This window comes from Carassius gibelio, chromosome A13 (genome assembly GCF_023724105.1).
Source record: "Carassius gibelio isolate Cgi1373 ecotype wild population from Czech Republic chromosome A13, carGib1.2-hapl.c, whole genome shotgun sequence".
Lineage (NCBI taxonomy): Eukaryota > Metazoa > Chordata > Actinopteri > Cypriniformes > Cyprinidae > Carassius > Carassius gibelio.
Window position 1 is genome coordinate 19,786,219 of NC_068383.1, and position 14,679 is coordinate 19,800,897.

Below are 14,679 nucleotides of genomic sequence, written 5' to 3' on the forward strand. Positions count from 1 at the left end.
ATGTGTGTGCTGGAATTAGTTGATGCTGATAACAAGACACATTTATTTTTCATAATCCACATTACATTGGTAAACCGTAGAGTAAAAAACAAAGACAAAGAAATAACACAAAATGTAGAAATGGTGATTTTTTTACGCAATTTTATCACAAAGAATTTGAGTATGTACAAAATGATTGCAAAATGATCAAGCACAAGCAGTTCTACAAAAGCAAGCAAATATGCACAAGCAATGTTACGACCCAAAATTCATTTGATCATCACTATAGAAAAAAAGCTCTTGCCAAACTGGAGTGAGTCCTGCGTTTCCCTGAGCTGATCCTTGCTGAAAGTGATGCTCTCCCGGATCTCCTTGAGGTCCGATGGAGAAAGATTTCCCTTGAGTCTCAGCCAAGCAGAAATATGACACTCACTGTAACAAGAACACAGACATCAGACATGAGGGCATATATATATATTTTTTTTTTTGCATTAATAATTGCACAGCAGAAACCACCATACCTGAGATCAGGGTAAAGCGTCACCAGACTTGCCAGCTCTAACTTTATAGTGTCAGGATCCTGTAGCTTCAGCAGGCCCGCTAAATTGGGAAGGATGTCTTTCAACCAATCCATGTTTGATCCCTGTAGTCATGAATGAATGAGGATTTAACAATTAGACAATGCCTTTAAAATAATCATTAAATTTGTTTACTAAGCAATTATTTGTGCATTTTTGCATATTAAACTGGGATAAAAACAAAACAGTTGAACAAAAGAATGAGCTTTGAGTGAATGAGTGTACTTACAGCTGCAGTGAAGTATGTATGAATACGTTCACTGTTTATGCAGAGTGATGATGCTGCCATCTGTTGCTGTGTTTTATCTGAAAGTTTGATTTTTTGCTTCATCATTTTCCGGACAAATTCAGCTAGAAATGCCTTATGCATTCCCCCAAGCAGCTCCTAGTCATCATATCAATCAATGAAATCAATCAGTCAATCAATCATTCTGAAACGGACCGAAATCAGTCTTTTATTTGTTTATACCTGGCAACAGATTCTGTCCAAATTGTTGAATTTCTGAATATGTCTGTCCAGCTCTGCAAGCAGCTCTTCACATACACCCTCGCTGTCGTTGAGCCACTCGCTGGAACCCACCTTCCTGTACAAGTCCTGCAGAAACACATACATTGACACATGGTTATTTTAATGCATATGAATTCAGATGCAGGATCTGGTCATGATGTGCACATGCTCAAGCCAGCATTTATGTACAAACCCAATTCCAAAAATGTTGAGACACTGTACAAATTGTGAGTAAAAAAGGAATGGAATAATTTACAAATCTCATAAACGTATATTTTAGATACAACATTCCTATTCCTAAACTTGAGCAACTTGTCTCCTCAGTCCCCAGATGTTTGCAGACTGTTATAAAAAGAAGAGGGAATGCCACACAGTAGTAAACATGGCCTTGTCCCAACTTTTTTGAGATGTGTTGATGCCATGAAATTTTAAATCAACTTATTTTTCCCTTAAAATGATACATTTTCTCAGTTTAAACATTTGATATGTCATCTATGTTGCATTCAGAACAAAATATTGGAATTTTCACAATTTGTACACTGTCCCAACTTTTTTGGAATCGGGTTTGTAGTCCTGTCATATGAACTAGACGAGCAGTTAATAAAAGGTAATAGTTTGGCTTTTTAAATACAATGGAAGAATCAGGACGCGGCAGCCAGCTGCTCACATGAGTGTGTTCACTGCCAAGACAAATCACCTTAATGACGGCTTTTGAAAACGAGGAAATAGATTTGTTTGGTCTAGATTAGGGTCTAGTTTATTTATAGCTATGATTAAATAGGATTGTTTTGATAAAGCTAGCGGAAATCTCTGTTATCTGTTTGAATTGCATGTATTAAATATATAAATATTAAAAATACATATACATACCTGGGGCCAGAGATGTTAAAATATGATGATTTCTTAAACGTTCAGTAATAATTACTTCTTCAAATAAAATATATACATAAAATTTTAATTAAAAAAATAATAATAATTTTTTATTCAGCAACGATGAACAAAATTGATCAAAATTGAAGGTAAAAGACATATTTAAATTTACAAAATATTTATATTTTTAAAAATGCGGTTCTTTTGAACTTCCCATTCATGAAAGAATCCTGAAAACACAACTGTATCACCCCCAAAAATTTTTAACAGAAGTGTATGAATGGTTATACATTATACAAATACTAGTGATAAAATAATAATAAATAATAATAATAATAATTTTCGAGTAAAAAATTCCACCATTTCCCCAAATTGGCCCAGAAGCTATTTCTATATAACATTGTCCTTTAAAATGAATTTCATGAATTTTTATTACTTTTACTTTTCACATGCCCAAATGTTGTAAGATATACTACATCCTAAAATTGAACATCAACATTCCCAACTCATATGCTAAAAGTTTTTTTTACATTTTTTATTACATAACAGTGAAAGAAACTACATTTAGTTTTTACCTTGAGATTCTTAAGCATATTAGAAGTGAAATGTTGGTGGCTGCCTTTTATCATGGTCGCCAATAAAGAGAGACAATCAGTTTTCACATCTTCAGGGAACAGATGTGCTTTGCTTGTAATGTAGTCTCTGTAGGGAGAGAGAGAGAGAATTCAACTTTTCAACATGAATTCAAAAGATTTATAATGATGTTTCAGCTGAATAAAAGTGCCACTAACCTGCACTGTATGAGGCATGAGAGGTTGACCATCAAGACAGCCTCAGTGTTGGTCTGCTTGCTCTTCATGGCCTTCGCATGAAATGCTTTGTAACTGTAAGGATGGAGATTGAATCAATTTAATTTATTTGTGTAAAATATTTAGTATACAGACAAGCAGGAATGATCACAAAGGATGTTATTGATATTCTGAGAAATGAATAGAAAACGAATAAGTTAAAAAAAACTTACTCTGTCAGAAAATGTCTCATCTGACATGTGATCCTCTGTGCTTTTGTCTCATCGCCTAACACTTTTTGAGCACACTCTACATGTTTATGTAAGCACTAGGAAATGGGGGAAACAAACAAACAAAACATTTCATTCAGAAATCAGTTATTTGCTGAAGGGAGAGAATGGTTGCTTTTTCCTCTTTTTCATTACCTGGATGACATCAATGGCCTGATCACAGCAGAACACCTGGTCTCTCAGCTGTGGAAGTTCTCCCTCCTTCCAGGCTGATTCCTCTCGGTCCAAAATTTTGTGAAGGCACTTCCTCACCTCTCTCTAGTGAACAATAATACGAGAATATTCAAACTGAAGCTTTTTGCTGGAAGCGCAACTATGGCATGATTCAACAAGCAAAATATGTTTTTTATGTCATGCATTGGTCAATTCTGCTTCCATAAAATTAAGATTTTTTTTTTCAGACTAAGGAAAAAAGATTTTATTACAGAAGGATTTTTCATCTAATTTGCCTGATTTATATAATATGTTACTCTGAGAAAAAAAAGGCTTGTGACAGATTTTGTCAGATTTTCTACTCTAGAATGACAAAAAAATTAAAAAAAAAAAAAAAAAAAAAAAAAAAAAAAAAGAATTCTTGAACCTGGCTTCATCCAGTGTTAATATTTCTGTTGTGCAGATGTATGCATGTTTTAATTAAAAATGCCTAATTTGCATATATAAGCATAACATTACAGAAAACTTTAAAACAAAATGTAATGTTGTAATGCAATTAATTAACTGGAGAAGTATCTATTATTAAAAACTCACATTACCCTGTTCACCTTTGGTGTATTAAAGTAACGTGTTTTGTAATATTTAAAGGAATCATAAAGCAACAAAACCTCTTCTATGGTCAAAAACTGCTGTTCCAGTGGTGCAATCTTGTCTTCAGGAAGCAGCGGATCAAGCTTTGAGTGATCAATCACTTCTTTTATTATCCTGCCATTTAGAATACTGTAAACAAAGAAAGACAAAATACAACTCTGAAAATGTTGCATCGCTCATATACTCTGTCGTTCCAAACCTGCATTGACTGACTTTCTTCTGTGAGGTGCAAAAGAAGATATTTCGAAGAATGTTTCGACTGTTTTTGTCCCTACACTGAGAGTCAATGGAGTCCACAAATCTTCATCTGTGTACTCAGAATAAAAACAAATACAGGTTTGGCACAACATGATGGTGAGAAAATGATGACAGAATATTCATTTTTGGGGGCGAACTATCACTATATATTACCAATATATAGACCAAATTATAATCAAGTAACCAAGAGAACCATCTGATGTAATGATAATAATAAATGCATATAACTTGCTCCTGGCTCCTGAGCTTAAGTTAATTGTGCATGTTGTTTGTAAAGTCAAGATAAAACTAAAACAGTGTAGTGTCACTTGCTTCTCTTACTTGGGGTAATCCTGGTTCACCAACTGCAATAAAAGTATGCAGTCCTCATCACACAATGTGTACTCTGTGACTTCACTCAGACTTGCACTGAAGGTCTTATGGTACAGTGTGGCATAAAACTGGCACACATTCATCTGTTCTGGGTAGCAGCCGCTCACCCAAGTTGCAATTTTCAGCAAGTCTTCTTTCAGACGTTTCACTTTGCAAATGATGGATTGCTGCAAGCAGGAACGTATCTCAGTTCTTGAGTCTAACTGTGTTTCTTCCATCCTCCTCTGAACGAGTCTCTCCAGCAGAGCATCGTGGCTCTGTTTAGACCTCCTCGGTCTCCATGGTGGGCGTTCCTTGTCTTGAAACCCTTCCCAGCGCATGTCCTGCTCCTCCTCCTGCAGTATGGCTTGGACTGCTTCTTTCAGCACCTCAGGACTCTGGAGGTCGAGGGAGTTTTCCAGCGTCTGCATCACCGACTCCAGCCAGTCCTCGTAGTCTTTTGCTAGTCTAGCCCCTGAATCTTCCTCTTCCTCCACCAGCTTCATTTTGGATCCAATCCCATCCTTCTTCAACTCAAACAGACGGTGTTCTCGGGTGATCAGTTGTTTCCCTGCGTCCACAAAGCGGCATGCTTGTAGATTCTCCTCAAAAGTGGGGACCGCTGAAGAAATCAGAAAAAAAAGATGCTTTTTTTATGTGCGCAAACAACGTTGGATTGTATCATTATAAAAATCGTTGATATAAACAGTATGATGTATAATGAAAGAGGTAAGATTTCCATGGAGTTTACACAAATAAAATAAGTTAGGATATGAGATATTGATATTTGTAATGCACCTCAATTACTGTAAAAACATTTTGTCATTGTCAGTAATTATATTCAAATAAGTTATCAGTAAAAATAACTGATTTAAGTGGGTTGAAATATACAGTGAAATGATTTACTGCTGACAAAACACTGGACAAAAATTCTAAAAAATTATTATTTTATTTTACTCAGCGCATGTAGGCTATGTCTACAAAATAAGGTTACGTTTTTGCGTTTCCATACAAAACATTTATCAGTACACAAATACAATCGACTGTTGAAGATTTCTGAAAGCATTTAATAGATTATGGAACACATATTCACTATTCTTATAGTTTTCCTTTAATAAACTCCTAATTTGCTGCTTATTGATAGAAAGGTAGTTGTTGTAATGCATGCTAGTTAATAGTGAATAGCGTTCCATAATCTGAAATGGTAATGAGGAGATCTAACAAGCATTAACTCTTCCTACCTGGATTTTTGTTCTTTTTGTGATGCCATTTAAAAATCTTTTTGAGCTTTTTCCTCATTTCTTCTGAAGGAAGAAAAACAAATCTGAAATCGGCACATGCAAAAAAGAAAAAAATGAATTTCAATTCAATCTTCTTTCATTCACCTACCGGACCCAAATAACAGAGCCAGTTTTTATATGCTTGATGAGCGCGCGGGTGTTGGGTGGAGCTTCTCTGGCAACATCACAGTAAATCCCACTCTACAGCTGTGCCCTGTTATCGTACTTTACTGCGATTTGTCGAGGGGATTTATATAGCAAAAAGAAACAAAAACAGACATGAGAAAAGAAACACAGACATTAGGGAGCTCTAAATGATAAGGTGGGAAAAAATCTTAAAGCAGACTAGTGGATTTATAAGTGTCTTCTGTTTTTCTACTTGATTTAGGTTCTTGGTTGTTTGCAATAGTTTAATTGATAGTTGATACTATTAAAACGGAAGACAATTTACTGCAAAAAAAGGAAAATAATAATAAAATAAATAAAAATATTGGAGCTGTGGTTGTCAGAAATTCACTGTAAAAATAAATAAATTCATAAAAGGTGACATTGGTTTTATGGGATGGCATATTGGTGCCTGATTTTTATTTTACAGCTTATAACCTCATTTTATTTAGTTATATAATGTCAACACTTAAGCTACTTGGAATAACAAAATCTGATTGATTTTTACTGTAACATCTGGTGTAGGCATTAATGTTTTTTATTTTTTTTAATCAGTACCTGCTGGTAAATTTTGCAGTCAATTACAAACAGACAGCAAGTACCACACTGAATTAAACTTGAGATTTTGAAGAAAAACTGAAATAGCATTTTCTTGTAAAATATACTCTAGTTATCTTTGCTTTATAAATATTAATTCAAATATAATTTTATAAATCAAATATACATTTTTTTTCCTAGTGGTTCAGCCAGATGAAATTTCATTCCTAATGATCGGTCAGTGAAAACAGGCAATACACACACATATACATATATATATATTAGAGGTGCTCCGATCACGATCGGCCGATCGTTATGCGTATCTCCTCAGTAAAGCCGGTTTTCTAATCAGCGGTTAATTCCATCAGGTGCGTGATTTCACATAGAGCAGCTGTTACTACACAGAGCCGTTGTTAATAGAGAAGATGCGCAAATCACGTTAATTTTCAGCGTTTATTGGCCCATCTTCTCAGTTAACAACGGCTCTGTGTAGTAACAGCTGCTCTATGTGAAATCACACACCTGATGGAATTAACCGCTGATTAGAAAACCGGCTTTACTGACGAAATGCGCATTAACGATCGGCCGATCGTGATCGGAGCACCCCTAATATATATATACACACACACACCTGTGTAATGATAAAAATCTCCATTCTCATCGGGGAGGAGGAGGCGGGAACCGGCGCACAATCAAAAATCACTTTAATTATTCAAAATAAACACAAAACGGCGCACCAGCCCCTCACGGACGACTCTCGGCCCCGCCCCACTCGCCACATACCCCCATTGCCCCTCGCAGGCCGGGGGGGTACTCCCGAGACGATGGACGGCGACTGCTCCTCCGATTTTGGGCAGCGGCAGGAGTCCCCCGTTCCCTGCCCCTCCGGATTCCATCGCGGAGGCAGCAGGCTCCGGCCCCCTGGCGAACGGCGACTACTCCTCCTCTCCCTCACGGACCGCAGCCGCCCCTCCATATCGTGGGCGGTCGGCAGCGAGCTCGCCCGTCCCCGAGCTCCAGCCCACCGCCTCGAGCGTCCCTGGCGGCACATACTTCGCCAGCTCGAGGGCACCGCGGATTCACCACAGCGGCGAGGGATCTTCAGCAGCGCGTCCCTCCTTCTCCCGGGCTTCGGCACCACTGTAATGATATAACCTTCGTAATCATCGGGAAGAAGGAGGCAGGAACCGGCGCACAATCAAAAATCACTTTAATATTCAAAAATAAACAAAACAGCGCGTCAGCCCCTCACAGCGACTGACGCGCACAAATAAGAGCCAAAACATAAAATATTGCCCAGGCCTGGTCCTCTCTCGTCCTTCACGGTCGTCACTCCAGTTTTATATCCTTCCATCTCCTACATGGGACTCGATACTGGCGGTGGCGCGCAGGTGCAGCTCATCTTCAATCACTACACCTGGCCTCACTCCTCGTTCCCACGCCTCTCGGCCCCGCCCCACTCGCCACAATCTGATTGTCTCATGCAGAGACTTCTGGGAACCTACAACCACATTTCCAATAAATATATTATATTATAAAACGTATCCTATCTATCATTTTTTTCCGTTTTACTTTTATTCTAGTTTACTTCTGAAACATGGCATTTGCAGTACTGAAAGCCGATTATGATTAATTGCTTGTGATGTTTCTTAATTGTAAGGATTGATAAGCACCTGCTAAATGTAAATGTACAACTACTTCTTATAATGTCAATCCAAAAGAGATTTGACGGAGCAGGTTCCCTGTCAGCTCTGTTCTCATGTAGCTCTAAAACATTGTACTATGGTATGCTTAACCAAGACTTTATAGCTAGCCTAATTACTCTAAACATATCTAAACATTCCCTCTCTGCATCTTTGAAATCCACAGGATGTCCTGATCCTGGCTTTTCCCGATTGGGAATATCTTGAGTGGTACTGGGAATCCGGAGCCCTGCTTTGATGGAAAATCCCAGTGAAGGGAAAGTACAACTTTATTTTACCCCAATGGCTTGCCTTGAAAAAAGTGAGTACTTTGGGACTGGAAAACTGTTAATTACATTCTTGACCTAGCTTTATCTCATACTGCATTTGACCTGGCTCAGCAGAAAAACACTCAACTGATAACAATGAATTATTGGGAAACAGTGTCAGGGAGTTGTGGGGTAAATGCAGTGATACTGAACAGGAGGATTTACCATTATGTTTTATATCAAAAGTCCAGAGGTCTGTTCATCGTTGATGTTTTTGTGCCGAGTGTATCTGAACGATTAATTCTCACATGCATCAGACAATGTTGCAAAACCTTTTTGTATGATGGAGCAACAACTTTCATGCATTGCATGAACTTGTCTGTAACCATTTCTGAAACTGATTTTCCTGAATGTGTTTGTGAATGTTAAGCATATTTACATTTATTTATTTGCAAATTCAAAAAATATGTTCTCCAAAACTAAAAAAAATCTAATTGTGATTTTATTTCTAAATAACACTCAAGCAAATTCTAAAGGTTATATTTTATGATTTTGTATTTTACAGTACATAGCAACTTTCCTTAGCTGGAGTGTTACTGGATGGCGCCAGTCCAAGATAATGTCACAAGTTTACAGGTCTGTCCAAAATGATAAAATTAGTTTAACAAAACAAATACTAAAAATCAGGTTACAAAAATTAATTAATATTAGATGTGTAGCAACTCAGTCAGGAGTGGGAAAAGGCCCCAGCTTTACAAGACGATCTAACCGCAATGATGAAGATCAAGTTAAAAATACACAGACACACGTCTTGAAGACAGGTGTTATAGCCTCAGCATGTACTATGCAAACTCAGTGGTCAGAGCTGAGAATCTCTTACCATGTTTCACACGCAAGCAAAATATACCAACTGATCTACACAACTGTGTTATTTTACAATTATTCATATATAATTTTAAGGTTTTTATTAATGTTTTAAAATTTTTATATTTGCACTTTTCATTTTCATTTTAGTTCATCTGCTTTTTTTCCCTTTTTTTCTAAATATTACAATTTAGGTTAAATTGTTTTCTTATTTTAGTTTCTCTTTTAGATTTCTAATTAGTAATGTGATTTAATTCAAACTTGTTTCAGTTTTTAATCTGTTTCAAATTTTTATTAAACTTTTGTTTTTCATCTGATACTTAGATTTTATTTCAACGTTTTTAACAGTTTTAGTTTTTGCTCACCCTGCTAGACACACAATGCCAATATTAAACTGATTATAGGTGGACCTTATTGTATAGACTACTGTGAATGGCACAGTTGATGGGCATGAGTGAACTTGCAATGCATGGTTCCTGCTACACTTTGACAATTTTAGCATAAAATGATGCATTCTTTGCAGAACTTCTCTCGTGTTTTGAACCAGATATTGATGAGCATACAAAAAGCACACATTATGACTCATGAATCATACAAAAAGTAAATCATAATAAAAACACTGGGGCAGTGATATATGCAAATACTTTATTTTAAGAAATGTAATTAAATGTTATAAAAGTTTTAGTCAATAACAGTGTTATACATTTTAGAAATATAAAGCATTTGACCTTTTCATGCATTCAATGTTGCAAAACTGCAAATGTTAAAGTAAAAGGGAAGCAAAATAAGGAACATGATTTCTCAAAATTTAGTAAAGCCACAATATTTTTATTTGAGCATGTCTTGTGAGAGCATTAGAATTACTGACTTTATCTGTTGCTATGTACACAAATCTGACAAACCAGCAAACACTATTGGTATTACGCAAAAGAAGTATTCACTCAAAAAAAAGGTATTTCAATATTTTATTTTATTATTTTTTCAACTTCATATCCTTCCAAGCCTATATGAATTGGAAAGTGAAAGTTGATGTGGACCCGGAACAGCTATTGGCATCCACTTTACTGTTGTGTTGAAAAGATATATATGTTCTGCTATATAATTTATGGAAGCTTTGAAGAACAGTTAAAAACACCCTCTCCTTTTCCACGGGGGTGGAAAATCATTATGATTCGAAACCTGATGGTTGTGTAACAGCTTGAAAACAAAAATAAACCGTTTCACAAGACTGGTCAAGCACAATGTCGGTGGGTGTTCATGTGTGTGTGTTTTACGGTACATCTCAAATGTTTCATATAACATTTCAGTGATTATAAATTAGAGTTAAATCAAAGAAGACTTGAAGTAGGCATGGTGACAGACTAATGCACTCAATAATGGGATATAAAACTAATAGAACATATCTGTTATATTTACGAAAAAAAAAAAACCTAAATATGTTTTAATTATGTTATAGATAGGCTAAACTGCCTCTAACCATACATATAAATCATGTTAAAATATTGTTGTTTTTCTTTCAATTTTCTTCAATTACTGTGTCCCCAAAGTCATTTTCCACCCTTTTAGTACATAATCTCTTGCCTTCCAAAACCGACTGCGATTTCATTGAGACGATTTTATAGAAATTACATAATTTATTTTTCCCACTGGAATTCATCTGTACATACTGAGGTAAGCTTTTTTAATTTTTGAAATGTTACCCTGCTTGTCCCACCTTTAAAGTTCCACCCTGTTAGGCTATATTATGGAGAATGTTTGTCCCATCAATTTTTTTTTAAAACAAATCTGACATAGTCATAAAAGTTCTGTTAATCTGTAGAAGGTTAGCTAAATGTTGATCACTCAATGAGCTATGGCTAACTTAGCTCAACATTTTCCACCCTGTTAGGTTTATAAACTCTAAAAGAATTTAGTGTATATAGCAAATACATTTCTCTCTCTCTCTCTCTCTCTCTCTCTCTCTCTCTCTCTCTCTCTCTCTCTCTCTCTCTCTCTCTATATATATATATATATATATATATATATATATATATATAAGATACTGTGCAAGACCCCTTAAGCTCCCAGGTCACTGGAACAGAACTCGATCTTGGAGGTAAAAAACAAAAGACCACCCACTAGGCTGAGCATAGAAATATGACAATATTTAATACAATTAACACAGCATCCATTTTCCCCCATCATTATTATCATCATGATAAAAAAACACAAAAAATGGTATCACTATCCTTTACATTGAATTACCAGGCTTTAGATCAAGTCACAGTACTATAACTGCAGCCATGCTGGTTACTAATGATATTATTAAATGTTTGGATAGTAAACAGCACTGTGGAGCTTTATTTGTAGATCTCTCTAAAGTATTTGATTCTGTAGATCATAAACAACTGTTGCAGAGCCTTAGTTGTGTGGGTTTTAGTGAAACAGCTCTAAATTGGTTTAATAATTACTTATTTGAAAGAACTCAATGTGTCTCAGTTGAAAATGTTATATCTGCAGAACAAAAAATTAAAAAAGGTGTCCCACAGGGTTCTGTTTTAGCACCAATTTTATTTTCTATTTATATAAATGACATAGGTTGTGGGATAACCCCAGCTAGAATTAATCTATATGCTGATGACACAATCACAGTAGCACATTCTTTGAACCAAGCCATGGAGTTTCTGCAAGATTCTTTTCGGTCTTTGCAACTGTCATTGTCAAATTTGAAACTGGTTTTAAACACACACACACACACAAAAATCAAATTATATGCTTTTCACCCGTGGTTCCATTAAGACAGATTGCCCGATCTTAACTTTAGAAGGGGACTGTATAGAAAGAGTAAATTGTTATAAATACTTAGGCATATGGATAGATGAAAAATTAGGTTTAAATGTACATATTCAAAATATCTTGAAAAACTGGGTGTCATCTTTTGTTTAAAGAAATGTTTTCCTTTAGAAGCAAGAAAGAGAATTATTCAAAGTTGTTTCCTCTCCGTATTAGATTACGGTGATGTGATTTATATGCATGCAAGTTCATCTTCTCTAAAAAAGTTAGATTGTGTATACCATGCTGCCTTGCGCTTTGTGATGAGTGCCTCTTCACGCACTCATCATTGTACCTTGTACGAATTGGTGGGTTGGACTTCTTTGTTTCAAAGGAGAAAAAATACACATGCTGATGTTTATTGCTAAGGCATTGTTAGGAAAACTACCAATTTATATTTGTCGTCTTTTATCGTATTACACCTGTACTTATAACACTAGATCTAGAGTTAAATTGCTTTTAAATGTTCCTAGAGTACGTTCAGAGCTTGTAAAACTGCCTTCTCTTCCTATGCTCCTTGGTTATGGAATAAGATGCAGAGTATAATAGTGATAGAAGCACTCCCCTCTTTAAAAGTTTAAAAAATGTCTTATTGACCAATTTAAGGGAAATGTGTGTATGTTTGGTTAAGTAGTTTTTGTTGTTATTTTGAATGCTGGACAAAATTTTATGAAAGATTCTGAGTTTTATGTTTGTATGTTGTTTATGTGAAACTTTCTGTGCTGCCATCTTGGCCAGGACTCCCTGGAAGAAGAGATTTTATATCTCAATGGGACTATCCTGGTAAAATAAAGGATAAATTACTGTTCATTGTTGTGATGGTTTATTGGTTGTTTGTTAATCTAGTTAATCCAAATGAATTATAACATCTTTATTTTTAATCAAATATTGTCACAGATCGCAAGAGGCGAAGACTCAAATGCAGGCAGATGGGAAGACTTTATTTATGTTTCCAAAAATAAACAAAAACACAACTGAAACCACCCCGAAGGGGGAAAAACCAAAAGTTACAAAACATAGACGGAACACAGAGTAGACGGGCATCGAAGGCATTAACTGGTATCTATTATGTGAGACAAACAAGCCCAGAACAGAAAACACAGGAAGCTTATAAAGAAGGGCCATTAGATAAGCAGCTGGGACAAATTAAATCAAGGAATGAGCTAACAAGAGAACAGGTGAGTGGAGTTAGGGGAATGGAGTCCAGAGGAAAGGGAGAAACACAGGTTGAGCAACTAAAACAATGATGAGATAACAAGATGGGCGGGGTTAGAAAATAGACAGGAGAGAGCACATGGCACCAAACAAACACAACACAAGCCATGTGCTCACAGAAAGACAAAGACAGAAGACTGTGACAAATATAAATAAAAATAATTTATTATGTCTGTCCTCTCTAATTTGTAATTATTTCTTAAGCCATCTGCACAGATAATGGTTTTGCCACCATTTATTGTGATAAGGAACCACATCAGTATTTTTTGTTTATAACTATTTATTTATTTTTTGGTATTGTTTTGAAACAATATTATATGCAGTTCCACATGTTATAGATGGGAAACCAATGACAGAAAGCTTATCCACTGTTAGAACCTGTTAAAACTGGTGTTCCACCCTCTTAGACAGGCATATATATATATATGTGTGTGTGTTTTTGAGCAATTTTTGTTATTATTATTTACAACCCTGTTGGCAAAAATTGGCCAAAAACCTGTTCTTAATAATTAAGACATATTCTTTTCTTCATCAATAATAGTTTTTTTCATTGTTTTCACAATAAAATAAAATAGAAATAATAAGATGCCATAAGGGACATATACTATCCAAGAAGCTCATTATTGTTTAACATTTACATTATTAACAAGTAGTGATAACTATCTATATGTCCCTAACAGGGTGGAATATTTTCATGGCCAATGTCTGAACAATCTACCCATAATTATTATTTTTAAAAATATTATTATTTAATTAAGAATCCCCGAGCTTGTCCAATATCCATTCCTAATAGTTAAATATGTCACTATTTTGGTAGAATTCAAAAAAACATAAAAATCATGTTACTTTTTTTCCAACACTTATGAAGGCAAAATGTTACCGCATACCAGGAATGACCCGCCCCCTCAAATGTTTTTCATATACAAGATGCTCATTAAGCGCGGACAAATATGTCAAATATAACAATGGAACGTTTTTAGAATGTAGCTGCATTAAAATAGGCTACAGTGTGTGCCACAGAGAGGCAAACAAATGTAATAATAAATGTACATTTTGCAGAAGTGAGCTGCCCTGTCGTGCGAAATTGGAAATGGGTTTGTGCAGTAAATTGCTCAGTGAAAAAAAGAGAAGTAACAGGAACCTATTATTTTTATGTTTTTCCATGGGTCTAATAGACATGATCAAGTTCTCTGGAAAACATCTATTACGTATGGAACATGTTTACTCTTCATGGTCTGTTCACTATGATTTCACCAATAATAAACATATTACATAAAGCATCCATATTTCTCCAGATATTTCCAGTGGAGACAGCTCAGACATGTATTGCAGTCTGGGACTAGCTTAAGCCTTAACATGTGGGAAATATTTATTTATTAAGGTACATTTAGAACAGATAAAAATGTGCAATTAAGGTGCAATTATTCACG

At 35.5% G+C, this 14,679-nt stretch overlaps 1 protein-coding gene and 1 long non-coding RNA gene across 2 annotated transcripts; one reads left to right on the forward strand and one right to left on the reverse strand.

Annotated features, from left to right (window-relative positions):
- Positions 1-29: 29 nt before the first annotated feature.
- On the reverse strand, positions 30-5,841 carry LOC128026431 (tumor necrosis factor alpha-induced protein 2). Its single transcript, XM_052613584.1, has 11 exons — positions 5,668-5,841; positions 4,397-5,048; positions 3,835-3,946; positions 3,149-3,271; positions 2,957-3,051; positions 2,727-2,819; positions 2,511-2,637; positions 1,027-1,152; positions 787-942; positions 501-622; positions 30-411 (listed from the first exon to the last, which is right to left on the reverse strand). The coding sequence occupies exons 1-11, from the start codon at positions 5,723-5,725 to the stop codon at positions 249-251; spliced, it is 1,827 nt and encodes a 608-aa protein (XP_052469544.1). The 5' UTR covers positions 5,726-5,841; the 3' UTR covers positions 30-248.
- LOC128026437 (uncharacterized) lies at positions 5,011-11,120 on the forward strand. Its single transcript, XR_008186423.1, has 3 exons — positions 5,011-5,155; positions 8,278-8,412; positions 8,925-11,120. It is a non-coding gene; the product is annotated as an uncharacterized LOC128026437 (long non-coding RNA).
- Positions 11,121-14,679: the final 3,559 nt, after the last annotated feature.

Excerpts from the sequence above, each read along its gene's own strand:
- LOC128026431 (XM_052613584.1), bottom strand. The coding sequence starts at position 5,725 with ATGAGGAAAAAGCTCAAAAAGATTTTTAAATGGCATCACAAAAAGAAC. Across the intron at positions 3,272-3,834 it reads AGTTTTTGACCATAGAAGAG|AGAGAGGTGAGGAAGTGCCT; the intron begins GTTTTGTTGCTT and ends ATTGTTCACTAG. Across the intron at positions 2,820-2,956 it reads ATGAGACATTTTCTGACAGA|TTACAAAGCATTTCATGCGA; the intron begins GTAAGTTTTTTT and ends CCATCCTTACAG.